Raw genomic sequence first — 27,454 nt, 5'->3', positions numbered from 1 at the left:
CGCTGCGGGACAGAGATGACAGTTACTCTTTTTAAAAATTATGATTTAACTTGATTTAAATCAAATCCACCCTACTTGGCATCAAGCAGGCATGAGTGCCCACCCAGAGCAAGCAGCTTGCTGTGGGCCACTCAGCAGGAGGGAGGGGCCAGGAGCTCCATTGCACAGACTCCATTGCACAGAGCAGGTAAGTATAACATGTTTGTTATTTTTTTTAAATCTCGGCTGTTAGTAACACTTTAACATTCCAGTCCACGAAGTAGATGCTGACCACCCTGGCTGATGCCTGAAAAAGATGGCTCTCTTCTCATGAAGAAGAAAACAGCAGGATTTTAATTAACACTACGAAAGATGTTCTAGATCAGGGATCTCCAAACTTTCTAAGAAAAGGGCCAGTTTACTGTCCTTCAGAATTTAGGAAGGCTGGATTATGGCTAGTGGGTTTAGAAAATGCCTCAGACGTGGTGGTCAGCAGGAGTAAAATATTTACATAACACCTGCATTGGAGGTATTCGTATTAATGGGAAGAATAATCTCCATTGTTGGTATCAGTGAGAGAAATATTGTCCCACTGTTGGTATCGATGGAAAGAATAATCCGCATCATTGGTGTCAGTAAAGGAATAGTGACCCATCAATGGTATTAGTGGGAGTAATAGTGCTATATTAGTGGGAGGGTTAGTGCCCCATCATTGGTTTCAGTGGAAAGAATAGTGTCCCATCATTGGTATTAGTTTGAAGAAAAATCCCCATCATTGGTCTTAAAGCGGAGGTCCACCCAAAAAAAATTTTTTACATTAGTAGTCTCCTTTAAATTTAATAAAAATAATTTTGCTAAAAAAACATTTTTTACTTACTTGAAAGACCCTGTTGCTAGGCAGTCGTCCTAATCTGCCTACTTCCTATTCCGCGGTGCTCCTAGTTCTCTTCCTGACTCGCCTGGGCTGTGTTTCCCTTGAGTCTGTGTGATTTACTGTGTTGAAAAATCGCGTTGTTTCCAGACAGGAATCTAACTTGTCATAACAAAGGAGCGGGACCTTCTTCCATCGCCGCCCGTTGTTATGGCAACTATACAAACAATCGGTGCTATGGCCGATGTTTAATTGCGCATGCGCAAGATTGAGAAATGCTGGTTACCCAGCATGCACCTCTATCAGGAAATCCATTGAAAAAATATCAACTGGGCTTCACATGCCCATACTTAATATGGAAACAGCCACAACAGCAGGGACAAGATATTAAGTAAGTTCTAGAAATGATTACAATATAGAACGGGAACGATTGCTATATGATTATTGGTTATATGTTGTAATACTGTTAGGATCTTAAAAAAAAAAAAAAAAAATTATGGCCGGAACACTGCTTTAATGTGACGAATAATGCCCCATTGTTGGTGTCGGTGGGAGGAATCGTGCCCTAAGAGCTGGATAAAGGCAAGCAAACGGCCACAGTTTGGAGACCACTGTTCTAGAGCAGCCTTTTCAACATGGTTGGACCCTTAAATTAGCTTTCTCGTCTCAAGAAACCCTTGGTAATAATTACTGTATCTACAGTTCCCTGATTATTACCAGTGGGAAGAATGCTCCTTTTTGTTTGTGGTCAGTGGAAAGAATCTTTGCCTCATCCTTACAGATACCTAAAAAGATCTGAGAGGCAGAAGACACTCCTTGCACAAAGAACCCCTAATGAACCCTGGAGGAACCCTGATTGAGAGAGGCCGTTCTAGAGAAATACACGAGATGAAACATGAAGCAAACCATTTCTGCCTGGAGAATGATACTCTGCATAATTTAATTCAAGCCTGGATTTGTAGAAGACCACATAAATTAGGACTTTTGGAGGAATACATTTAAAAGGGTGCAAGAAAAAAATATTGGAATATGTTTACCTCACAAATGATAAATATATTTATATCTATACCTTTTTTTATTCTTCTTATTCATTTTTGCATGAATCATACAAACAACCCCAGTCGACGTGACAGGACACAGTCATAGGTTATATGTAATTCTGAGCGTTGATTTCAGTGGACGGTCCCTAATCTCCTAGGGTGGAATAATGGATGGTAGAGGTGCTTGTTATCTGGAATACTTGTTGGAATAGCTTCTGCTAGCTGACCCAGTCCTTCACTTCTGGGACTGACTTCTATATCCGCACTGCTGTCAGTCAGGTAGAAATTAGGTGGGGTTCTGGCACGCTGAGGATTCCCTCTAGAGCGGAATACATCTTGATTTAGGCTCGGTTCACACTGCCGTGACTTGGGAGCTGTCTTAATTAGCACTACTGAGGTCGCTCCGACTTTAGAAAAGGTTCCTGTACTACTTCATGGCGACTTCTACCCAACTTTTGCCCATAGACTTTAATGGAAGTCACCTCCAAGTCAGATACTCATCTATATTGATGTGATTTGAATACGACATTACAGGAACATTACTCCGGCATTCCCTGTGGTGTAGCCCCTCCCACAGATTGGCAGTGCATGGCATCTTCCTGTATGCTGTTATCTCTGCATACCTGCACAAGACAAAGTCCCATTAAGTCTTATCAAAGTAGTACTCAAGCCGCCAGCAAATCGCCAGTAAGTCGCCTGGCAAAGTCGCACCATAAGCTGCACGACTTTCAGGTCACAGTAATGTGAACCGAGCCTTAGCCCCCTTTCACATGAGGAGGACTCCGTTTCTACGGAGCCTGCCTCGGTCCGCCGGCTCAGCGGGAGATCTGTCCATTGATCTCCGCTGAGCCGGCGGATGACAGGTCCCTCTCTGCTCACTGAGCGGGGAGGGGTTTGTCAGGCGCCGCTGCCGCCTATGGAGGGATCGGATGAAAACGGACAGCATGTCCGTTTTCATCAGATCTCACCCGATCCGCCAGCGACGGACCTGGACGTAGAGCCATCCGTCTGCTTTTAGCGGATCGGACGGGGTCGAATGTCAGTGGACATGTCTCCGCTGACATCCGTCGCTCCATAGGCTAACATGGAGCGCCTGTTCAGGTCCGCCGTCAAAACTGACAGGCGGACCTGAACGGTCCGATCGTGTGAAAGGGGCCTAAGGGAGATATCTGCCTGTCTGCAGCCATCTTTGTTACTTTTTTGCCTTTGGGACACACTAAATCTAAAAACCTCAGGACACATGGAGCAGTTCTCCATAGCCACCAATTGTATGCTCTAATTCCCAGTAATTCCTGATAAAAATTGGTTGGCTGCTCTGTCTCCATTTTTCTCCAGGGTGCTTCTTCTGCTAGTTATACATCCGCTCCGTTGATGGCTATTTAAAACTTTACAGTTGGAACTGTTCTACACAGTTATGCTGGTTTTGTAATTCGTTGAATGTATGGATGGAAACAGACTCGTGTTTTGCTAGATTCCAGCTTGCTGCCACAGGGTCCACATAGCAGACCTTTGTGTCAACGTCAGGGGATACTCATGTGCAAGTCGTATGGAAAATTTCACTCCGTTTTATTGAAAGCAACGCAGTTCTCATCCCGGCACTTCCTGTGTCCCCTCTGAGATTTCTACTGGCCAAATTGTTTTGTACTTTCCCAGCCCAAGTCACACCATTTATTGACCCATGTGTGACCAAAAGCAGCACCATATGTTTCCACATCACGCTGCAGCCAGTGGGTAAAAGTCCGTCACGTTGCTGTGTCATCGGTCAAAGGTTTCTGCACAAATTGTGACCCGCTTGTATGGCTGCCCTCGGATGGGGCCAGGTCAGGATCCAGCCCATAAACTGGACCCAGGCATGGCCTCGTTCATTCTGCCTTCCAGTATTTGCTGTGTAAATACAGGAGAGCGGCTAGAGATTGAACAGGCCCAGTGTAACCTGCTGCTATTTGTCTTTGCATTTTGTAGTACATAGTACTGTAGTTAACCCCTTCTTATTTTACTCTCTTGCTACGTTCATAGTTCTGTATGACCATTGAGTTTCTGAATGGTGTCTGGCATATTTTACATACTTTACCATTCATCCCTATAGGATGTGGATTGCACCAATTATGTAGCATACAGGCACCACAAAGGCACTGCTCCAAAAGACATAGGGGAAAGGCACTAGAGCGACTTGTTTGTTTAATAACCCATTTTGTTTTTTTACTTTTTGTTTTAGTTTTACTACATTTTCTGTGCAGATATTTTAAAGATATTTCGTTTTTCTGCACAGTTAAGCAAGGTTCACACTATTGCGGGTGCAGGAATCGCACCTGTTCCCCCCCACCCACAGCCAAAACGCACTGCTCTTTAAAAACCTACGGGGCTACCATTCATTCTTAATGGCACCTCCACACATCTAAAAACCCAGCGCATTTGTGGGTGTGGGAACTGCAGGGAAATCGCACGTTGCAAAAGCACTACACGATTTCCCAGACACTGTGTTTTCAAAATGTCGCAAGAACCTTTTTCTTGCCTGAAACGCAAGCACTGCAGCCCATTCAAATAAATGGGCTGCCATGCTCGCTTGAACGCAGCCCTTAAAGCCATAATAGTGTGAACCTAGCCCAAAGCCCCGTACACATGGGCAGAATGTCGGGAGACATCGGCCGCTTCAATAAAATCCAGCCGACATTCGACCCGTGTGTGTGTGTGGTTGGCTTGCGATGATCTAAAGCAAATCCAGCAGGCTGATTGTACCCAAGTTGATGGATTGATCAGCTTGGTACATTCAGCCTGCCCATTAATGGTTCGAATCTCGGCCGGTTCCTGCTGAACCGACCAAGATTCAGATCGTTTATGGTCAGCCTTTGTTGCAGTGAGGGAAAAAAGTATTTGATCCCCTTCTGATTTTGTATGTTTTCTCACTGACAAAGACATGTCCAGAAAAACGCATTTCAAAAATGTTATAAATTGATTTGAATTTTAATGAGTGAAATAAGTATTTTATCCCTTCGCAAAACATGACTTAGAACTTGGTGGCAAAACCCTTGTTTCTTTGTCAGTGAGCAAATATACGAAATCAGCAGGGGATCAAATACTTTTTTCCCTCTAGGACTCTTTCACACTACAACGCACAGAAGAAAACACGCGTGTTGACATGCATTAATGCATTGTGCTACGTTTATTACTGAACTGCACGTTACATTTTTTTTGCCACGTCAAAGGTCAGAATTCTCACTTTTATTATAAATAACACATTGCATAGACATGCGATGACCTGCATTTTTGTGCGTTGTCTTACATAAAAATGCAGCATGTCTGCATTTTTCCCCAATGCACACACGAGCAATTGTATGGTGAGAACAGTTGCTTTTTTTTTATGTGTTTGTATTGAGTCTTGATCACTGCAGGTTCAAATTTACCTCATGTGAACAGTTCCATACACTACAGCGCAAATATACTGCACAGGAACCACACAACAAAATAGTGTGGTCATGACTGACTCAAAATAAAGTGCGCCATTTACAGTGTTCATTATGAAGGTAAAACCATAGGTACATTTTCAGTTTTTTGAGCTTTGTCAGTGGTTCTCTAATTGTGGTCTATGTGAATAAGCGGTGTGATCTCATCTGTAACCTGGACAAAGATTGGTGTCAGGTGGACAAAGTGGCTGCCATCACAGCTTCACCTGATTCTGACTGACTTGGTAATGTTGCTGCATTGCGTGTCAAGGATATATAGGGTGTTTATATATGACCTTTCCCCATGTCATTCTGTAAGAAGCCGGGCACCATTCTCATGATGGATGGATGTCCTAACTATTCAGCAAAGTGTCCATACCATGGGCCATGGGAGGAATGTTCTGGTATTTTCATCTGGATTGGATAAAAGATGTTGGAAAAAGGTCCAGAGACTGAGTAGAGAGTAGACGCTTGGGAAGCGGTGATTAATGGAGAGGGAGTACCAAAAAGCAACCATTCAGCAACAATATCCTAGAGAAACAAGTTGAAAATCAGTTAGAAAACAGCGGAGAAGATACAAAAATCTGCTGGGCAGGAGAGAAAAGAAAGGCTGTGCAGATAAAGGGCTAGGTGGCCTTTAGCACCTGTGAATCTGATAAAAGGGATGTGTGGATTGTGAGACTTTGAGAATCACTGGTCTGTGCAGTACAATAGTAACTTAATACTTTTCTTAGTAACAAAGCTGCAGAGGAATTTCAGTCTATGACTGAAAAGTAACTTACCTCTGTAATATACGTTCTAAAGTTAGCTATGCACGGCTTCGTTTTTTTTTTCGCCAGAGCAAAAAACCCCAGATTTTATTTATTTATTTATTTCAGGTACTTATATAGCAGCGTCAATTTACGCACCGCTTTACATATACATTGTACATTCACATTGGTCCCTACTCTCAATGAGCTTACAATCTAAGGTCCCTAACTCACATTCATATACTAGGGCCAATTTAGATAGAAGCCAATTAACCTTGCAGCATGTCTTTGGAGTGTGGGAGGAAACCGGAGTACCCGGAGGAAACCCACGCAGGCACAGGGAGAACATGCAAACTCCAAGCAGGTAGTGTTGTGGTTGGGATTTGAACCAGCAACCCTTTTTACTGCTAGAGTGCTACCCACTACACCACTGTGCCAAATTCCTCCATCCACACAAATGAGGAAGATGGAGGAACCCCCCTCACTGAGATATTGTATTCTGACAGCGGGACCCCATATTATTAGGGTACACTGATCAGAGTCTGTGGCCACTGATCGAGAAAAGTATTCCAACTTGTTTGTGTGACAGAAGTTGATCAGACATTCATCGTCCGTCGAACAAGAATGGCCACACGCTGAGATTCGGCTGGTCCCTGCTGAACAGGCAGAACTTCATTCCATCCATGGCCTACTTAAACCCTCCTATCCTTTACAGGAAAGCGATCATCTTAGCTTCTATTCGATCCGCAGTTGTCATGATCGTGCACATGTGATCAGTTATGACACCAGCCATTTGATGGCTTGACAGTTTGGTTAAGAACCCAAACAACTTTGACAGTTATCATTCACAGCATGCCTTGAATGTAACTGTTTTGGAAAACCATTAAATCCATAGGTTTATTCCCTCCAATCTTTTTCAGCCAAGGAAGTTGCCATTCTAGCTTCTATTTGATCTGCAACTGCCAAGGTGCTGTACATGTGATCAGTTATGACAACAGCCATTTGATGATTTGGCAGTTTGGTTGAGTGCACAAGCATATGTGACAGTTAGCTTTTTGTGAATATAACTGTTTTTTGAAACCGTTAAAATCAATGGGTTTAGTTTTGCTTTAAAATGGAACTTTAGCCAATGGAAATAAAATTGGCAAACAGGCAGGATTTTTAATGCAGCACAGACATGCTTGCCTGTCCACCCTTCTACAGTGAGCCACACACACACAATGCTGAATCTGACTGAACTGCGGTCAAAACTCGGAAGATGGCCGCCCAAAAGGTGTCAGTGGCTGGGCGGGGAGCTCGAGGATGCCACATTGCTGGAGCTGAGATGAGTATTGTTCTGGCAAGAACAGCAGGATGAATACTATCAATGAATTATTTTTGGTATACAGAATGGAAAGCATTCTTCCACTAAATTCGTTCTCTGCGATGTACTGAAACGGTATGAATGGTATACTTGGGGAAATGTCCCCAACCAATGTGCTAGAAATAGAATGCAGAAGATAAGCAGCGTTATGTTAAGCTGGCCATACACTAGTAGCTTTTTGGGCGATCGTTGTTGCAATCATTCCCATCAGTACATTCAATGATATGACTAATGAGTACTGTTCCATATCGCTATATTTCTTTTCTCCATCATTAGTAGTCGGCTGTCTCTTCTTGGTTCTTGCAGCCAGCCCCCTGATAATGTGGCACCAGATTTGGCTCATGGACACACAGAGATCTGACTCCATGTCTTGCACATTAGATGTTGCCATCCTGTCAGGGGGTCCCTCTGCCAGCCTCATGGGGTACATATCATGCATCTCAGAAGGCCGCAGGGCCATGGGTGAGAACTCTTGCAAGACCCCCTAACATTATGGCAACATGTAGACCTGGAACTGCATCTTCTCCAGGATAAATACGCTTTTAGTTGTTCTTTTGCTTTTTAATAATACCTGTAAAACTATTAGCAGGGCTAGCCAAAATTTAATAAACATCCTAAATCTGACCTTTATCAATCTTCTATGTATTGTGTATATATAATGTTGCAGAAATCCTTGTAACTCATTTTGAAAAATGAGTAAAAAGAAAAAACGGTCAGTTACTGAAAGCAATTTCTGTAGAAGGTGTCGGGAAAATGAAACCTAGAAGCCGATTTGTTGCTGTAAGCAAAATTACTCCATTTTTTTGCTGCAGTTTTCGTAAGCCAGTGTGATTCTGTATTGGCGATAACAGCGACGTGTGTGTGTGTGTGTAGCAGACATAAGAACGTTGCATGGCTCCTTTGTTTTGTGCTGTTAACCCAGATGAATTCTGCTGATTTCTATTCTCTGTTTGGGATTTGCATTTCTCTCTGTTCTTCTGCTCATAGTGACATGTCTGGAATCAATCCCGTATTTACATTTTAATCCCAGAAATCTGGATCTGTGTGCCCCCCCCACAGATGGTTGGAGTGGTGCTGTGTGTCAAACACCTCATTGATGTTTGATAATTAGTGTATGTTTATATTGCTTAACAATGCTATAAAAGGATCAAAGGGAAGTTTTTTTTCCAACTTTCTTTTGTCTGATTGTATCCCATCAGCCCTGTTTTCCTGAAGATTGTCTCATTTTATTGCTGTCTTTGCTGATGTTGGGTAGACACCCGCTCTACTCATTCTAGAACCTGGAGTGTGGTGTTAGCTGTTTTTCAACCTATGTCAGTGTACAAAACGATAAGGAACTGAATTAATACTGGGTGACCCTTTTGGAATTATCTGACTTTTCTGATGTCTTTTTCTTTGGTCTCTTGGGTAAACCAGTCCTGGCTGCAATTGGTGATGAGGAAGCTTTATATCCAGGGATTTGTGGCTTTGCTTTGATGCGCCAGGGGTTCGTAAAAACAAATTAAGCCCCTTCTAGTTTTACAAGGGCTGGCAAGTCCTAATGCCATTCTGGGCTACATGCAGGTCTTGATGAGTTCAAATACAAGTTTGAAATCCAAAGATTTTGTACTTTGTTAGTACAAAAAAAAAAAAGACCTAAAGTCTAACTAAAAAGCAAGATATTCTGGCTGATTTAGTTATGGTATTAGGAAGTCTCACACCATAAATTTAATAACACAATTTGTGTGTAGATTCTCAACTCCATTGTTTAGGCAGGCTCATCAGTTTCATAAGGAGGAGAATTGACCACAAAAGCTGGCCATAGTGCGAACTTCTTTCCTGCAACCATGGGTTGATGGGGGAATCCCTCCTTCTGAACCATTGTGTTCTCCCATAGTGTGTGTGTGTGAACACAGTGATTATTTCTAGTGGCTATAACAGCTGCTAGCAATAATTGCATGTAAAATACGGCAGGCTGGTTGTAGTCAAGTTGATCGTTCAAACAACCTGGGTACATTAAGCCTGCCCATACATGGTTCGAATGAATCTCGGCCGGTTCCTGCTGAGTTAAATGACCACCAGCTTCTGTGGGGTTTTTTTTTTCTTCTTTTTTGGTTATAAACCAAAAGTAGCAATCTCATCCATTCTCTTGGGTGAACATTCAATCTCATCCATTCTCTTGGGTGAACATTCAATCTCATCCATTCTCTTGGGTGAACATTCAACTACTAAATTCAAAAAGATGACTGAGCTGTCCTTGTGATGGACTTATTAGTTGGCTCTAGTTATAAAGCAGATATCTCACCATGGTAAAAAAAATCTGAGCTGTTCATGTCTGTCCTGTATAAAAATATTCTTTTAAGACTTTCCTTTTTACTGAAGTCTGCTACGTGTTATCTCCATGTGTTGGCTTCCTCCTACATTTGGGTTTGCTGTGTCTGTTCTACTTGTTATTGGCAGCTTATATTTGAGCTTGCTTTGTTCCCCCCATTTTGTTTAGTATCCTTTTGTTTTCTGAAGTTTTAATTCACAAGATTGGGATTTTGTGGTTTTCTGAATTTTCTGGTGATGACCCGTGAGTTGGACAGAATCTTATGCAAAGCCAGGATGTTCTTGTAGCGGATGCTTTGTATGCTTTCCAGAAAAGATCATATCACATCCATATCTGGGTTAGACTTCACTGAACAAGAGCCTGCTGCTGCCTGACCCAGACACAATGAATGGTCCATCGGATTGAGCTGGATTTTCTACCCCACCTCCCCAAAAATGATTTTCTTTTCAATACACACTTTTGTTAAAACCATTGTCATTAATACTAGCATGCTCATTTCATCTCTTTTTTGTTGATCGCTTGCAGTACAGATGTGATGTGATGTAAGAAGCAGGGTTGTTTTGTTTAGCGATTGTTGCTGAGCTAGTTATTGGGAAAACTGCATAGCCGCCAATAAGAAGGATGCTATGATGCGATTTTGGACAGCTTGGAAAGTGAAGTCTATTGCTAATCCAGCTGTGGATTTGGGTCCTGGCAAAGCTTGCTGTTCCTAGTGGGCGGGTATGGAATGACCAAGGAAAAGGGGATATTTTGTATCCAGGCTGTTTGACTGTGGAACACATAATTCAGAATGTTGGGTGCTGGAACACCTCCTTAAAATGCACAATGTAAGTGACTTAAAGTGATAGTAAACACACACTGTTTAATTTACATTGTCCTTTCTATTTCTGTATGTGGATGATGGCACTGTAGTTATATTAATAAAGAACATCTAAATAGCTCTTTCCTAATACAGTCATCACATGACCCACATCTTTCCCAGCCTGTCTGCAGGGAAACTTAAAGCGGGATTCCGTCCTAAAAAAAAAAAAAAAATTTTAAAGTCAGCAGTTACTAACACTGTAGCTGCTGACTTTAAATAAGTGCTTACTTGTCCTGGGTGCCCGCGATGTCGGCCGCCCGAGGCCTACCCGTCCCTCGGCTCTCGGGTCCCGGCACCGCCATCCTAGGAAAGGGAAACAGGCAGTGAAGCCGCAAGGCTTTTCAGTTTCCTACTGCGCATGCGCGAGCGGCGCTCCGTTCTGTGAATGGCCCTGTGGCGTTCTGGGAACACACACAGTTCCCAGAAGACAACGGGGCCGCTCACCGAGGAGAAGAACTCACCGCGGAATAGGAAGAGGCAGATTAGGAAGACTGCCTAGCAACAAGGGTTTAGGTTTTATTTTTTTATTTTTTATTTTTTCAAATTTTTTTTTTTTTTTTTTTTTTTTTTTTTTTTTTTTAGGATTTTTGGTGATTTTTTTTTTCAGGGTGGCCCTCCACTATAAGCAGGAGGAGCTTCTAGTCCCTCTGCTGCTGGTCACATGTTCAAAAAATAAATACAATAAAAAACAGCCTTTGGAATACAGAAATAATATCAATAAGCTGTTTTAAATTGTCATACAAATATGTATTTGAAATAACATCTCTATTATTTTTTGGCAATAACCTGGTATGGGGGATTTCTGCCAGTCACAGGCTGTTTCACAACCCTCCAGGCTGTTCTTAAAATAAGAGGGAGATTTGGCCACTGAACTTGACCTCCTTGCCACTGAGCAAGCTGAAAAGGCCTTGCGCTGGTCTAGGCATGCGTTTTTTACAAGAGCCATTAAACCTGGACCAATGTTGGTCAGGAAGCTCAACTCTGTGGGTCACATCCACAAGCCCATTCAGCTACGTGCCAGGGGTGGTGGTCTTACCTCCGACCCAACGAAGGTCACGGCAGAGTTTGCAACTTTTTTATCCTCGTTATATGGGAAACCAAAGCCGTTAGATGCTGAAAGAAGCTCTCGGCACGTTCTAGATTAAAGTCTCCCCTGTTTATCTACAGCCGCCCGCGACCTCTTGAACGCGGATATTTCTGAGGATGAGATTGCCCTGGCCATTAAGTCGCTAAAGCCCTCCAAGGCCCCTGAACCGGATAGATTTTTGGGACTTCTTTTATAAGAAGTTTGCTACCCTCCTGACCCCCCACCTCACAGCATACTTTAACTCCTTGAAACAGGGTTCTCAGCCCTCCCGCAAATCCCTTAAGGCTTATATCTCAAAGATTGCTAAAACAACCGACAAGGCCTCTGAGCCACAGGCGTTCAAATCCATTTCTTTGTTGAACGTGGATCTGAAGATTTTGGGGAAGGTCCTGAGAACCCGTGTCAACAAATACCTCCAAAATCTCATACGCAGAGACCAGGTGGGCTTCGTCCTAGGCTGGCAGGAGACAATATCCGCAAGGTTATTAATTTAATCCATATTTTACATCAACGTAAGATACCTGGATTTTTATTGTCTCTTGACATATACAAAGCATTTGATTTGTTTTCCTGGGACTATCGGTGGAAATTTGGCAGAGACTTTATGGCCTGAATTAAAGCCCTATATTCGTCCGCCACTGCCTCTGTAAAATATGTTGGGTTCCTCTCCTCACCTTTCTCGATTTTCTGGGGTATGTGGCAGGGCTGTCCGCTGTCACCGACACTCTTCATTCTCGCATTAGGACCATTGGCCATGATCCTCCGGGAAAATCCAGATATATCTGGTGTTCCTTATGCGGGCAACCGCTACAAGGCCAATTTTTATGCGGATGGTGCCCTCCTGGTCCTCACTAATCCTATTACCTGTTACCACTCTTTCCAACTTGCAGGTGCAGTTGGATCATTTCTTGGCTATCTCTGGACTCCATATCAATCTCTCCAAAACGACAACGGTGCATATCACCCTCCCTGCTGACCTGGTCACACATTTACAGACACAATTTCCCTATCGCTGGGAACCCCACTCAATAGCTTACTTGGGGATTAAACTTCATCCTATTCCACCTTGTTTTCGGTGAACTACTATCCCTTGCTGTGCTCCTTAACCTCTCTTCTTCGTTCTTGGCAAATCCCCTCCCTCTCCTGGATAGGCTGGATCCATGCAGTCAAGATGACTATCTTGCCAAAAGTTCTTTATTTCTTTTGGACCCTCCCTATACACATCCCATCTTTTTATCTCTGTCTTTTACAGAACAGAGTCCTTCAGTTTATATGGGCTCATAAACGCCCCAGAATTCCCCTTAATCGGCGCTCTATACCCATCTGTTGCAAGGTGGCCTGGGAGCACCTAACCTGGCCAAATATTACTTGGCAGCCCAGATTTCTCAACTATCTGTTGCATGCCACTTTTGACATCCCGTTATGTGTGCTCCTGGAACTACCTAACCCGATTTCTCTACAAGCATTGCTTTGGCTTCCTCATAATTTACGCCCCCTGGCACTAAGCCCTCTTATGCTTCATGGCTTGAAATTGTGGGGCTCTGATATTCGGGAAATCTGATGTCCCCTTTCATGCCTCTTTTACCCATCGTTAACAACCCTCTTTTTCTGCTGGGGCTGGAATAACCCCATTCCTTCTCTTGGTGGACCTCCAATGGCTTTACCAGTGTGCATCATTTTTTATCTATGCGCTCATTCCCTTTATGGGAGACCCTCCAGGAGACACATGAGATCCCTGGGCAGGAACATTACCTTTATCTACAATTGCGCAACTGGATTTTATCTCTCCGTCGCACTGCCTCCTTTCCTTTTCGCAAGACGTCCTTTGAGCATATGCTATGTTAATCATTCTACGTACATACGCTTTTTCTTTTTTATGTGCCTATTCAATATTGCCCCTGCGTGGGAAAACCATGGCTTGTCATACTCTCTCAAAACTTAATAAAAATATTGAAACAGAAAATAAGAGGGAGATGAAGCCTCCATTAATCTACATGTAATACCCCACCCCTATTGTGTTTAGCTGGTTAGTGGGGAGGAGGGAGGGAGTGGGCTGTCAATTACCAGAGTGTATATGCTCACGTGTTACTCTATAGTCACATGGGCTGCTCAGATGTGATAAGGAGGAAATGCTCAGCATAGAAACTCACTGAAAACTGAGTATGTGCAGAGCTGCCACCACAGCTGCAAAATCCCTGGCTGAATTGGGGACATGAACAGAAGGTTGAGATAAAAAGCAGCAGGATCAACCAGGTGTGTTGCAGAATACAGAAAAGGAATCTCATAGTGACTGAGTGTGAACAGCATGTAATACAGCATTTGATAGTTTTTTTTTATTATGTGGGCTTAGTGACATTTTATTAAAAAGGATAGGGAAAGATTTGTTGCCCAAACCTTGTTTTAAATGTGTTTGGCCTGTCTTATGGCATAACAGAGTCTTTACCTGGGTCTGAGCCTCCTGCTATTTCCCATGTCTTTCCTCCATGACATTATAATAATAAAATCATGTTTATTTTCTGGCCCAAATCCAACTTTCCCTGAGGATCACTGAGCGGCAGCAATGTGCTCTGGCTAACTGTAACAATTATTATTAATGTGGTTATCCAGACAGCGTTTGCATCTCATCAACTTTAATTATTTCTGACAAAGGGTTTCCCAATATTGGTTAAAAAAAGACAAAAAATGCTTCAGCTAAGAATGCAATGCCAGGTCTTGGCATATACTCCAGTGGCTTCAGTGAGTGGATGTGCATTGAGCATACTGGGTGTGATGATGCACATTTCAGTTGCACCAGTTGTACATGCACATGGCTGTATGAAAATACGGCAACTAATATGCAAGATGTTGCTGGCAGAGTCCTCCATCTGAGGTCCCAGAGCAGGCCACGAGGGCAGTTTAGGTTTCTATAAAACGGCACACTGAGCACCAAGTATGAGACAGGGAGCATCAACTCATACTCAAAAATGTCATTGTCATCTGATTTGCTTTTATGAGCCAAGACACGTGTATCCCTCAGTCTTCTGATTTGTTCACAATATTAAGTGTTGGCCATTACCCCAATATAGGACTTTTGGGGTTAAATGTTCAAGAGAGCCTGAGGTCTTGTATAGTCTAGTATTTAATATTCAGCATAACTTAGAGTTCACCTTGATGTTCTCGATTAAAGAATCTCTCTGATGTCTCTGCACCCCTAGGCTCTTGAATTACTGCATTTTTTCATACATACCACAAAGGGGTAGGCGCTGATTTGGTGTATTTCTAAAGAAAAAAAAATAAGAGCAAAACTAGGGCATAGAATAGAAGGAAGACAAATGCATGAAATGCCTCCTTGCTTGGAGCTGCAGGGCCTTTCATACCTATACTGTGCAGCGAGGGTCTTGTTTCTTTTTGCTATATGTGACATTTAAAGTTTTGTTTGTATTTTACAGTGAACTGCTTATCTAATGGTTTGTTAATACTCCATTTTTTTCAGATGCCTTTGTAAATAGTCAGGAATGGACACTAAGCCGAGCTGTTCCAGAGCTCAAAGTGGTGAGTACCAAGAATTCTGCATGTACATTAAAAGTAGTTTTGTAATGATTGACATTATAAATTCAATTGACAGATGACTTTTTGATCCATACAAACTATAATCTCCCCACCTGCACATACTTATCAGAGCAGCTCAACCTGTGGCCTGCAAAGCCCTCTGATGTGGCCCTGGCCCTGAGTCAGCAACCAGTTGATGGCTATCTGGGCTTGCCGACTCGCCATCCCAGAGCATCAGATGCATCGAGTCAGCAGCGAAGGAAGGAGGTGGCCGCAGAGCATGCAAGAGCCACATAAGCAGATACTTCCTCTGTAGTGCCGCCTTCTGTACCAGGCTGAGTAATATCAAGTGCACTTTGCCTGGGACCTTTCTAGCAGTCTGGAGACAGAGAGCGATGCCAGCAGAAGTTGGAAGAGGAAAAGAAGACCAGTGTGTTAAACACATACACTATGGTTTTGCAATGGGCTTATTAGCACCTATAAAAGGGTTAACAAATATTAGGCTTCTTTCACACTGATCTGTCGGTGCAGTGCACCTGCAGGTAAGCTGCACTGAGCCATACACTTTTATTATATCCTGCGGGTTTGTTGTGCTTTCTGAAAGCCCACAAAAAATCCTGAATACTGCAGTTTTGCTGCACTTTTATAAAGTGCATCACACCAGCAGGATATAATAAAATTCTATGGCAAAGCTCAGAAAAGCCGCAGGTGCAGTGCACTGCACCGTGGTTCAGGTAAACAGCAGTGCGTGAGTATGAAACTAGGCTTATAAGGGGGCTCAGGACAGTAGTGGCTCGTTTACATTTGCAGTTTGGGGGCTGTAAAATCCCACAGTTGAGATGTGTTTTTACCACTGCGTGCAGCCTCCCTGTTATATTCTCTTTTACACTTTGACAGGAGGGGCGGCATATACAGCAACCAATGCTCTTCATTTTCCTCCTGCAACTGCTGAAAGTTCATTATGCTATTCAAAATTTAAAAAAACTGAAATTCTGAACCATTTTGTTTCAGTGTGGCCTCGCGACTGGTTACCAAATCACTTAAGTGGCCCTCGCTCTTAAAAAGGTTGCGCACCCCTGACTTATATGATCAAAGGTTTGTGGGCACCTGACCATCTTGCCTGCACTATATGGCCACCCCTCCAAATATTGGGTTCAGGTGTTTCCAGTGAAGGGTACTGTTCATACAATTGTGTTCTTTCAAACCTGTGACTACAGTTTGGGGGAACTGTTTTCTGTTACAACATCACCACGTTCCTTGGCGCAAAGCCCAGTCCATAAAAACATGGTTTGACTGATTTGTGTGAAGGAACTCGAGAGGCTTGCCTAGAGCCCTTACGTCAACCCTACTGAACACCTTTGGGATAGACGCCGATCTCTTCACCCTCTTCGAGGCTAAAAGCTGCTGGAAAAACTGATCTGGGCGGTGTAAATGTTTATATTGCCCAGTGACTTAGACAAGCTAAATGCAGGAGTGCCAGTGTGAATGAAGCCTAAATGTTGAAGGAACATTTCCTAACCAAGTCAGAGGCTGCTGTGTTTTTTGAATTGTTCAATACAATATTTTGTCAGCCTTCCAGAAGTTTATTGAATTTTATTTCTGTGGGCTTTTTTGCAACACGTTCCCTTGTTACATCTGTAAATAATTACATATTCTCAGTGTTGCACAGTGGTTATTGTGCTATTTCATGACTTGTAGTTGGAAAGCCTGACATAATGTTGCAGGATTTCTGAGCCAGTCATACAGTCTAGAAGTCAGAGCAAAGAACGGTCTCCGTAGAGGGCTGAGGCAGCTGGGCTGCTGTCATTTTTATTGGGTTACCAAGGCCTGCCTTGTTCTGATGAGTAGCTCTATGTGTAGTCGTAGCTTTACAGGTTCTCAGTTGAAGTTCTTAAGCCCAGTACCCACTATACTAAAATCGGGCGAACGATCATCCAGTTTTCCTCGATGTTTCGCAGCAAGTCGGAATGTACGCAAATTTTTGTACAACGCAGGTTTTTTGTTGTTTATTGCTTCTGATCATGCACATCTTTCGTGTGAGATTTTTCTTCTATGAAAACGGTACACATTAAATGAAAAGGATTTGTTTTGTTTGCAAACATTTTGACGTTTGTCCCTTCGGAAATTTCTGTTTGCAAAGTCGTAATCGGATATTGAAAGTTGTCTACACACTATACGAAAATCAAACGATCATGCCTCGTATGTAGTTTTTGTTCCAATTTTCTCATTGTGTGTGTACAGTTCATCAGGTGGGGGGGGGGTTCCTGAACTGTAAAAAAACGTCTGTGTGTAGCAGCCCCCTAATACTTACCTGAGCTTCATCTCTATCTAGTGATGTTGCACGAGTGCCTCGGCCGTCTGGGACTCTCTATCCTTATTGGCTGAGACACAGCAGCAGCGCCATTGTCATCCGCTGCTGTTGATCAAAGTCAGTTAGCCAATCAGGAGAGAGATTGGGCAGGGCCGAACTGCAGCTCTGTGTCTGATTGGACATGCGGAGCTGCGGCTTGGCTCGAGTGTCCCCATAATAAGCTGTTTGCTGAGGGGGCACTCAACAGGAGGGAGGGGCCAGGAGCACCGAAGAGGGACCCAAGAAGAGGAGGATCGGGGCTGTTCTGTACAAAACCACTACATAGAGCAGGTAAGTATGACATGTTTGTTATTTTTAAAGAAAAAAACAAGACTTTAGTATCACTTTAAAGTAAACACATGTGGACAGAATACAAGTGCTGTATGTTGTCTTTAGCTTTTATATAGAGTGATGAGGGGTTAGAACTCCAATCATGTTTTTATTGCTATCTGTGTCTCTACTGGGAAGATCTTTACACTGAGTTTGTCCTAGTGACGACTGTCCTTGGGACTGAGAGTAATCAAAAACCCAAGCTTCTGAATTATAACCACAGTAGCAATAGAGGGGAAATCTTTAAAGGATAAGTTCACCTTTCATAACATGTTTCATGTTACACCCATATTCGGGGTGTAACATGTTATGAATGAACCGTCCCCCGCACCTCCCCAATCCCCGCTGTGCCAGCTAGCTGGGGGTTCTTCTCCACCTGCTTGATATGAAAATTGGACGAAAAAAAAGTGACAGTGTGGGGCTCCGCCCACTCGGCCACGTCACTCATTCACAGTGCTCTGTGAATGGAAAACTAGGAGGTCTAGGAGCCTTTGCGGCTGTCGGCTTGTAGTTTTCCATGAAGTACCACGGTGTTGTGAGCACTTTGGTAGTTCATTGAGTCTTCCTGTCAGCATGTATCGGCTTCCTTGTATGAGGTACAAGGAAGCAGATACACTGACAGGTCTGCGGGAGACCTGCATGGCATCAGCAATCTGCTGATCGCTGGTGCAATGCTTTACTGGCTCCTGCAACAAAAAATAATGCACTTTTACCTGCAAAAAAAGTGCATTTATTATTTTTCCCGAAAATGTGAACTTATCCTTTAATATTGCAATCTGTTTATGAATTTTTTCATGGGAAGTTACAGCCATATGGAATGGATGTATCATCTTACACATGCTTATAATAATAATAAAGAGTTACAATTGCTGCCCACTTGGTTTCTGTTTTTTGGGGGATGCTTTGAACATGCGCACCAGTTGACATGCTATAATAAACTTTTTTCATCATTGGGTGAATAGGTGTACCATTCCAATTTATTAATAACATAGGATGGAATAGGGATCCTCTGATTCCCATGTAGGTTTGGACTGGGGTCAGCTCAGAGGTGGAAGGGAACACTATGAGTATCCTGATAGATAGAGAATTAAAGAAAGAAGGGGCTCAGACCTCCCAGTTCTCAAATGGCCACCAATAAATCGCATATCCACTATTTCTACATTTTATCAAATTCAGTTTGGGTATTTTTATATTGTAGAAGTATATCTGTCATTGACCAAAATCTAAAAATAATGTAGACTGTTACCAATTTTTTACTATTGCAATTCTGGCAACTGGTATATACACACGTCCTTTAATGTATTTAGAAATTTCCCTTTCCATATTTATGAAGTAAGGCAGTTTTAAGTAGCTTGAATAAGTTTAACCCAAGTTATGAGAAAGATTACATTGTGGATTCTGATTCAGAATTTCTGTCTATTAGGACACAAGGTGCTTAGTTGAATACAACCCCTGAAATGCTGTTGTGAGGTCTGAGCATGTTATTTAGATGTTGTTCTGGGGTCCATGCACCATCTTATCATTGTTATTAGTTTCATCAATCTTCACATTATTCGCATCCTCTTCTCCTGAATGTCCATAGATTTGTGGATTTTGTGCTCCTATTGTAGTATATAGGGAAGTTTTTGGGTAGGTGTGGTGAGCAGGTTGTATATTATAGTTATCTGCCCTCTCTGGGCTTAAAGCTGTCTTAAATAGTGTTGTGGTGGGAAGTAAGCTAGTTTGGTCTTTATCAAGGGTGATATCTGACTGTAATGGAAGTAGAGGAGAAATCTATGGGGACACAAAAGAAAGACTTTTGAATTTAGATATTTTTTATTTACCATATTTATTAGCGTATAACACGCACCCCAATTTAAGAGGGAAGTTTCGGGAAAAAAAAACTTTTTTTTTTTTTAAAATAAGCCACTTTGAAGCAAAATACTGGTCAGTGAGCATCAATGCAGCTTGATTAGTGCCCATCTGCAGCCTAATCTGTGCCCATCTGCATCTTCAGTGCAGCCTGATCTGTGCCCATCTGCAGCTTCATTGCAGCCTGATCTGTGCCCATCTGCAGCCTGATCTGCACCCATCTCCCCCATCAATGCAGCTCACCATCTCTCCTCGCAGGAAATCACTGGGCCATCATCTGTTTACTCGGCTCTGTCTGCAGTCACATACGCAGTCCCGCCTCCGCCATCAGCATTGGACCAGGCATTGTGACGTGCAAGCCGAGTTAGAGCCGAGCGATGAGGAGATAATGGCTCGGTGATTTCCGGGAGCACTTGTCCCCTTCCTTCCCCTCCAAGGTACTCTGTCGGTGTATAACACGCACCTGCGATTTTCAGGGGAAAAAGTGCATGTTATACGCCGATAAATACGGTATTTAACCAGATAACAGTGGTGGCCCGTCCATACAGGGTGCAGGGGCGCCGCTCCCCTAATCCACTCCATCCGCTCCCGGCTCCTAATCTACATGCAGAGCGCCAGATGCATGAATTCTAGGGCTGAAACAACTAATCGATTAATCGACAACTAATCGATTATGAAATTAATCGATTACTATTTTCATAATCGATTAATCGGCCAGTAACATAATGGGGTTAAAAAAAACTAAAACGAGCCCTTTATAGTACAAAAAGAGCAAATAATCGCTACTGTAGATGTTACTTTCACGGTTCTACAGTAAAAGAACCCCTTACAGTAGTGATTATCTGCTTTTTTTTAATTGTACTATAAAGGGCTAATTTTAGTTTTTTTAACCCCATTATGTTACTAAACGTCTTAGACCTGGTTTACATCTATGTGTTTTTTGGTGCTTTTTTGCAGAAGCGCACTGCAGTTCATTAACATGGTTTCCCACGTTCACATCTATGCTTTTTTCAGCCACTGTGTATTGGAAAGGGTCAGGGACTTTTTTTTTAAACGCAAAAACTGTGCTCTTTTGGTTCAATATACTTCAATGGAGAAGCTGCAGAAAAGCATTTCATGCGTTTTTGCAGCAATTTGTGTTTTTTAATCTGCCCAACAACAAACTGGCCAAAAAAAAAGCAAAAACGCAACTCGCCGCAAAATCATGTGCGCACAAATCAAAACGCACAGCAAAAAGCACTGCAGAAACAGATCAAAAGCAAACTGCCTAGGTGTGTACCGAGCCTTATGCTGGCCACACGGATTAATTTTCACATGAGAATATTCAGACGAAAAATCTTTGTACATTCGCTGAATGAAAGAATGTTGTTTGAAATTTTCACTTGTTTTTAACATTTCTGTTTTTAAAATGAATGTAATTTCTGAACGAAAACCACATACACTGTCTGAAAATTCCTTTGACCAAGAAGTTTTCTATTTCAAAATTTTCCCGTCACTGTGGTTGAAAATGAACGTCGACTTGACCCCACTAATGATTAGAAAACCGAACGAACATGAACATGAACAAAATGAAATTTTTTTTTGAAGGAAGACATTTGATCTCTGAGTCTGAAAATGTTTATCAGATTCACCCTTTAATAGTATGTACAGTATATCTCTTCTCTAACAATTTATACAGTATAACTCCTCTAATAGTATATAGGTATATCTCTTCTGTCTGTTATTCTCAGAGTGGATTAGATATTTTGCTCCCTAACCATATAGTTAGTTATTTATATTTACCGCTAAATAGAGATATTTAAGAATAAATTGCCTTTTTTTTAAACTTTACATATTAACTAAATTATACGCCACACTTTTTTTTTTTTTTTTTTTTTTTAAGGTTATTAACCGATTAATCGATTAATCGAAACAATAATCGGCCAACTAATCGATTATGAAAATAATCGTTAGTTGCAGCCCTAATGAATTCCAATGGTTTTTTTTTTTTTTTTTTTTTTAAGCATGATTAGAGCCTGAGGCCCACCCACTTGTGTGACAATAATGAATTAATATTTACTATTGTCCTCCTGATTCTCCTCCTGGCCAATCAGAAAGCAGCTCCTGAGACCCGATTGGCCAGGGATTCTTAGGACTCCCAATCGTGTCTCAGGACACACTGGCCAATCATGTCTTAGGACACATTTCCTGTTCAGCCCCGGAGGAGAACGGAAAGGAGAATGGCCCAGCTCTTCACTCCCCCTGCCACCTATGTTAAGGTTAGTCACTGTCACTGCCTTCTCATCCATCCAACACCCGGGGGGGTCATTGATGTGCTCGCCACCTTCCCGTCCGTTGTTCATCTCCCGCTGGGGGGGGGTTGTTACTTGCGGTGATCGCCACCTTCTTGTCCGTCCAGGGGGATGGATGGCGTTAGTTTGCATGATATATATATCAGCCGCCACTGCCAGTCAGTCTGTCTTGTACAGCAGTCTTTTGTATATAACTTTTCAATGTGGCCCAAAACAGGAGTTGGGGTACAAACACAGAACAAGACAAAAAGAAGGATACAATACAAAATATCTCAAGTAATCAAGCCTAAGGTACAGTACTGGTAACAATTATACAAATAGCTTGTGCTCTCAGAGATTAGTATACCCATAGTGCAGAAAATCAGTAAATAGGATATTGTTTCATATGAAACTGAACGTACAATTAATCAGTCTATTATGTGACTTTAAATTCTTGCACTAAAGCCTAGTACACACAATGAGATTATCGGACGAATGAACATCCTTTTTTTTTTTTTTTTTTTTGCATGCTTGTCTCAATATTGAAAATGTACAGGTTACTAAAGTACGGAAATTATCATACATCAGAATAAAAATATAGAAGTGATGTCATGTGTTGTAGTGTATCTGTGTTGTATTTTCGGTCGAAAACTGTTCAGAATAAATGAAAATCGTACGATCTGTTATCGTATGAGAGAATTTTTCGTGTTTGTCCCTACGGAACATTTCAGACGAAAGCTGTGTACTTACGATCAGATTATCGATTTCATCAAAAGTGGTATTTTTTGTACAATTTTCTGATCGTGTGTAGGGGCCTGGAAGGTGTAAGCTTCAGGGCTCTCATCTTGTTCCAGATCAGTGACTTACTAGTTTATGGAGCACAGATCACAATGATGGGCCTGAAGCCTGTACCCTTTAAGACCAAGTCAGCAACGGTAGCCCCATATTTCTGTCCTCACACACGCAATGTATAACATTAGGTTTCATGGACCTCCTGCATAATTCAAATAATGTCAGTCACTGTCAAGCCTCCTAAAACAAAACATAGAATTCCAGGAACTGACATTGATTAACTTTTTTTCTCCAAATGTCACTGATTTACAGTTAAAAAAAAATAAAAAATGGCAGTTTAACCAAACAATTATAAATGAAAGCACCGGTTGCTTGTTATGTACAACAAACAAACTTGTCCATGCATCGTGTACATGAAGCTTACATTCCTTTTTGTGCTTGATCTGTCATACTTTGGTTTTCCCTTGTTCTATTGCTCCCAGGCTCTGGTTCCTGGCTGTCATCTTCTTGTGTTTTTAGGGATTGGACGTGTGCCTGTAGAGGTTTGTTTAGTGTGATCTGTAAGTCTTTTGCTTGTTTGACCATTGATTGGTGCTCATGCACTGTATGCTTCCCAGTTAGTGACACTAAATTACCCATCGACTGGACGAGAAGGCTCTGGGATATTCAGAAAGGGACTGTTAATAGTAAAGGAATTTTTTTACACCTCTGTATTTGGTTTTATACCCAATATTAGAGGTATGAAAATATAATATACAAGATGCTCATGCAAGCATCTTTCTAATTAAAAGCAGCTCATTACACACAAGTCACAAATGGGAAAACCCTGCTTACTTATTGTTTACACAGCCCCATCTCACAGCACCATTTACTGCTCAAGAATATGGCGGTGTTCACTCTCCACCTCCAGCCGGCAGTCTAAATTGTGAAGAAGTACCAGCAGACTGATGAGGGAATCCTTCTGCTTACTTTGTGGTCTCTTCCTATCATCAAGTTCTTGTCAGCACATGAATGAATACAAAGTTGCATTAATTTGTGTTTTACATCTGCTGGGAATTCAGCTTCAATGTTTCCTGGTGGTGTTGGGGAGCATTGCCTTACGATTTTCTCTTTATTTTTTTTCCTAGGGCATTGTGGGCAATCTAGCTAGTGGGAAGTCCGCTTTGGTACACCGGTACCTGACGGGTACTTATGTTCAGGAGGAATCCCCAGAAGGTATGTGTTTTCTGTGCACGTCATCCTCTGTTTTGTAGAGTACGAAGATATTGCTGTGTAACAAAAGGTGATACATTTGTATCCACAAGAAACTTGCACGACCAGCTCATCTATACATTTTAAGCCCATATCCATCATCTTCCAAATGTATACCAAATGCTTTTTTGGCCTGAGATGAGGCGGGATGCAGCAATAGTATAAATAATTTTTGTTTAGTATAAACTGTGCATGTACTATTAACATCATTAAAAAGTATATATTTTCTTAATTGTGCACTCTTCTCCTTTCCTTATAATAATGCTGGTCAGAGTTTTCACTTACATTTGGCTGATTTTCCCTTTGTAATATATCAGAATGTCTCTAGTTCCTCCTTACTGTCTTCTTCCTGTCATGTAAGAGGTGTACCAGGAAACCTCCGGCCTCTCTATCTTGTACATGGTGCATCCTCGCCTGGTCTTTGACTGTCTAAGCTCCTTCTTTACCTCACTGCCTGTCCCATTGGTTCTTTGCAGATATGGATGCAGGTAAATATACATTCTCTACAAGCTGAGGAGACAGAGAGGCGGCTGAGATATCTGACGTAGAGTTAACTCCTTTTCTGTGTTTCTTCATCTCTTCTCTGTTTTCCTTTGCATCTCCTAGTTTGGGTTCTTCTCATCACACTCCCTGTGTTTTCCCGATGTTGCCCACTAGACTTTGTGTCATGTAGAAGCATCATTTGTCTAATGTTGAAAAGTGTACTTGGGAATAGTGGCTGATGACCGGAAACCTACCGATTGTAATGGAGAGGTCTTGGAGAAGGACTGTAAAATATTTTAATGAGATGTGTTTGGATGTCTGCGTGTTACAAGCTGGCTGAGATTTATCATGTAGTGTTGCAATGGAATTACTTGTGCGCAATCATTTAAAACGCTTTTGGTAATAAGTTTATGGACTATATTTCAGGAGAGGTCTGTCCCAGCATCAGTAATGTTTGTCATTGGGGCAAATGTCGAAGTGATCCTTTTGCTTTGTATAGATGTTCTCCTCACAGCTCTGTTTCTTGCTGGCTCTACCAGGACTTTTTCTGGCTGTGCTTGCAATCCCAGACTATTTTGTATTGAACTGTACTGTAATTGTGTTGTCCCCCCTATACAATGTAAAGCGTTGCGTAAACTGTTGGCGCTATATAAATCATGAATAATAATAATAATTTATCTCATCCTCTGTTAGTGTGTCATCTATGCTGTCCCTGTTGTGCCTACCTGTCCTAAGCTGTTGCCTGTTATGCCTGCCTGTCCCAGCCTGTCACATGTTGTGCCTGCCTGTCCCAAGTTGGCACCTGTTTTCCTTACCTGTCTCGGGATGTCATCTGTTGTCCCTGCCTGTCTCAGACTTTTGCCTGTTTTCCCTGCCTGTCTCAGGCAGATTCAAGTCATTTCTTTCTGTTCCCTATTGTTCCCTATTATTCTAAACTTTCTTTGCCTTTTCACCATCACCTCAATAGTTTCATGGGATCTTTTCTATTATGTCTTTCCAATCTCTGGTTATTTTACAATTTTTTGCATGTCTTGGGCTTTGTCTTGCAGTCTACCCTTCTTTTATATGCATTATATACTATTATGTTTCTGGCTCATCACTATTACATTTCAAATGTATTTTCCTGCTTATCTTGGCAAAATGTTGGGTGTCTTAATAATGTAGAAGTGTAGGGAGCGTTTAGTGTTGTTAGTGTTGAACTGTGTGTGTGTGTGTGTGTGTGTGTATGTATGTATGTATGTGTGTGTGTGTATATATGTATATGTATATATATAATAAATATTATAATATGTGTAACATATATATATATATATATTATGTGTGTGTGTGTGTGTGTGTGTACAAAGGTTTTAGGCAGGTGTGAAAGAAAATGCTGTAAATAGGAATGCTTTCAGAAATAGAAGTGTTAATAAAATGTAAAATATTTTAATGAGATGTGTTTGGATGTCTGCGTGTTACAAGCTGGCTGAGATTTATCATGTAGTGTTGCAATGGAATTACTTGTGCGCAATCATTTAAAACGCTTTTGGTAATAAGTTTATGGACTATATTTCAGGAGAGGTCTGTCCCAGCATCAGTAATGTTTGTCATTACGTTTCCTTGGCCAACCATTGCATCTACGGTCTTCAACATTGCCCGCTCAATGGTGCCCGCAAAGCTGAGAAATACAGGCAGATACTTATCCATCATGCCATACCCTCAGGGAGGTGTGTGATTGGCCCCAAATTTATTTTGCAGCAGGACAATGACCCCAAACATACAGCCAATGACATTAGGAATTATCTACAGTGTAAAGAACAACATGGTGTTCAGGAAGTGTATCTAGAAGAATTGATGCTGGTTTGAAGCCAAAGGATGGTCACACCAAATATTGTTTTGATTTAGTTTTTTTTTTCTGTTTGCTCATCTTTTATCACAGCAGAGATTCTGTGTATTGGTGTAAGAAGTCTTTGCAGATCTATTCCAATGTCTTGATTCTTCTGTTTAGTTTTGACTACACTGTAAGGTAATGGCATCCTGTAGCTGTAGTGTCCTCTTGTGATTCTCAGTTGGTGACAGCTCTTCTGTACAAAACTGCTTGTTCTCATGAGATTAGTCAACCTTCCTGCATCTTGTTCAGCCAGCTCCATGTCACTTGTTGTGACAGCAGAGGTGCTGTGGGAGCCGATGGAAGTGGACAGTAAAACTGGAGGAAGCCCTGCCTGTCACTGGGGAAATGTATACCTGGAGAAGCCTACACAGAGATCTTATACCAAACATTTAAATACAGCAGGAGGAGGATTCTTACAGCCACTGCTCAGCTTGGTTGGACCACTGAGTACCTATCAGATTAGTTTGATGAGGTTTTACTTCTTGTGATAAGAAACTTTTGCTATTAAATTATCTATATGTTGCACAATAGCCTTGAATATATCTCAGGCAATCAGGCCGTTGTGCAGCTTTAATGATAGACTATTGTTAGTATGTTTCAGAAATAATGTTTGCAAGACATGCATAACAGCCTGTTCACTTATCCTGCTTTTCATAACATTTTACATGTCTTCTTTCTGATGGAATTAAATTTAAAACCCACCATAGCCTGGCTTAAAATACTTGATCCCATCAGTAATGGCAACAGAACAGCTAGAGAGCCAAAGAAAGAGACTGCCTACCTGTTTCTGCAACAATTCTTTGCTGGCCTGGTGAGCAAGCCACTGAATCCGTAGAAACAGATGGGAAGATTCTTAGACCTTCGTAACAATCCTGTCACTGGCAAGATCCCACCAGGACTGCTGGTGTGCCAAAGGCCTTACAGTCAACTTGCAGGTGTTTGCCTCCTACTGTCGTCTCTTTTGTATCAGAGCCTAAGACCTGGGCTCACAGGAAATGAATTTAGTGATGCTGGCCATCATTCGGTT

The 27,454-nt window shown here is 41.9% G+C and overlaps 1 protein-coding gene across 7 annotated transcripts in view; it reads left to right on the top strand.

Annotated features, from left to right (window-relative positions):
- Positions 1–27,454, top strand: part of AGAP1 (ArfGAP with GTPase domain, ankyrin repeat and PH domain 1) — a 593,970-nt gene that overhangs the window by 304,891 nt on the left and 261,625 nt on the right. For 4 of the 7 annotated variants that reach the window (XM_073633654.1, XM_073633655.1, XM_073633650.1 and 1 more), the window contains 2 exons: positions 15,175–15,233; positions 23,951–24,038. In XM_073633654.1, the coding sequence (XP_073489755.1) occupies positions 15,175–15,233; positions 23,951–24,038 (147 nt within the window). Of the gene's footprint in view, positions 1–15,174; positions 15,234–23,950; positions 24,039–24,550; positions 24,563–27,454 lie in introns of all 7 variants that reach the window. The other 3 variants (XM_073633653.1, XM_073633651.1, XM_073633649.1) reach the window with 1 other exon arrangement.

This window comes from Aquarana catesbeiana, linkage group LG06 (genome assembly GCF_042186555.1).
Source record: "Aquarana catesbeiana isolate 2022-GZ linkage group LG06, ASM4218655v1, whole genome shotgun sequence".
Taxonomy (NCBI): domain Eukaryota; kingdom Metazoa; phylum Chordata; class Amphibia; order Anura; family Ranidae; genus Aquarana; species Aquarana catesbeiana.
The sequence above is the reverse complement of the archived record's forward strand: the minus strand, read 5'-3'. Positions and strand labels throughout refer to the sequence as shown.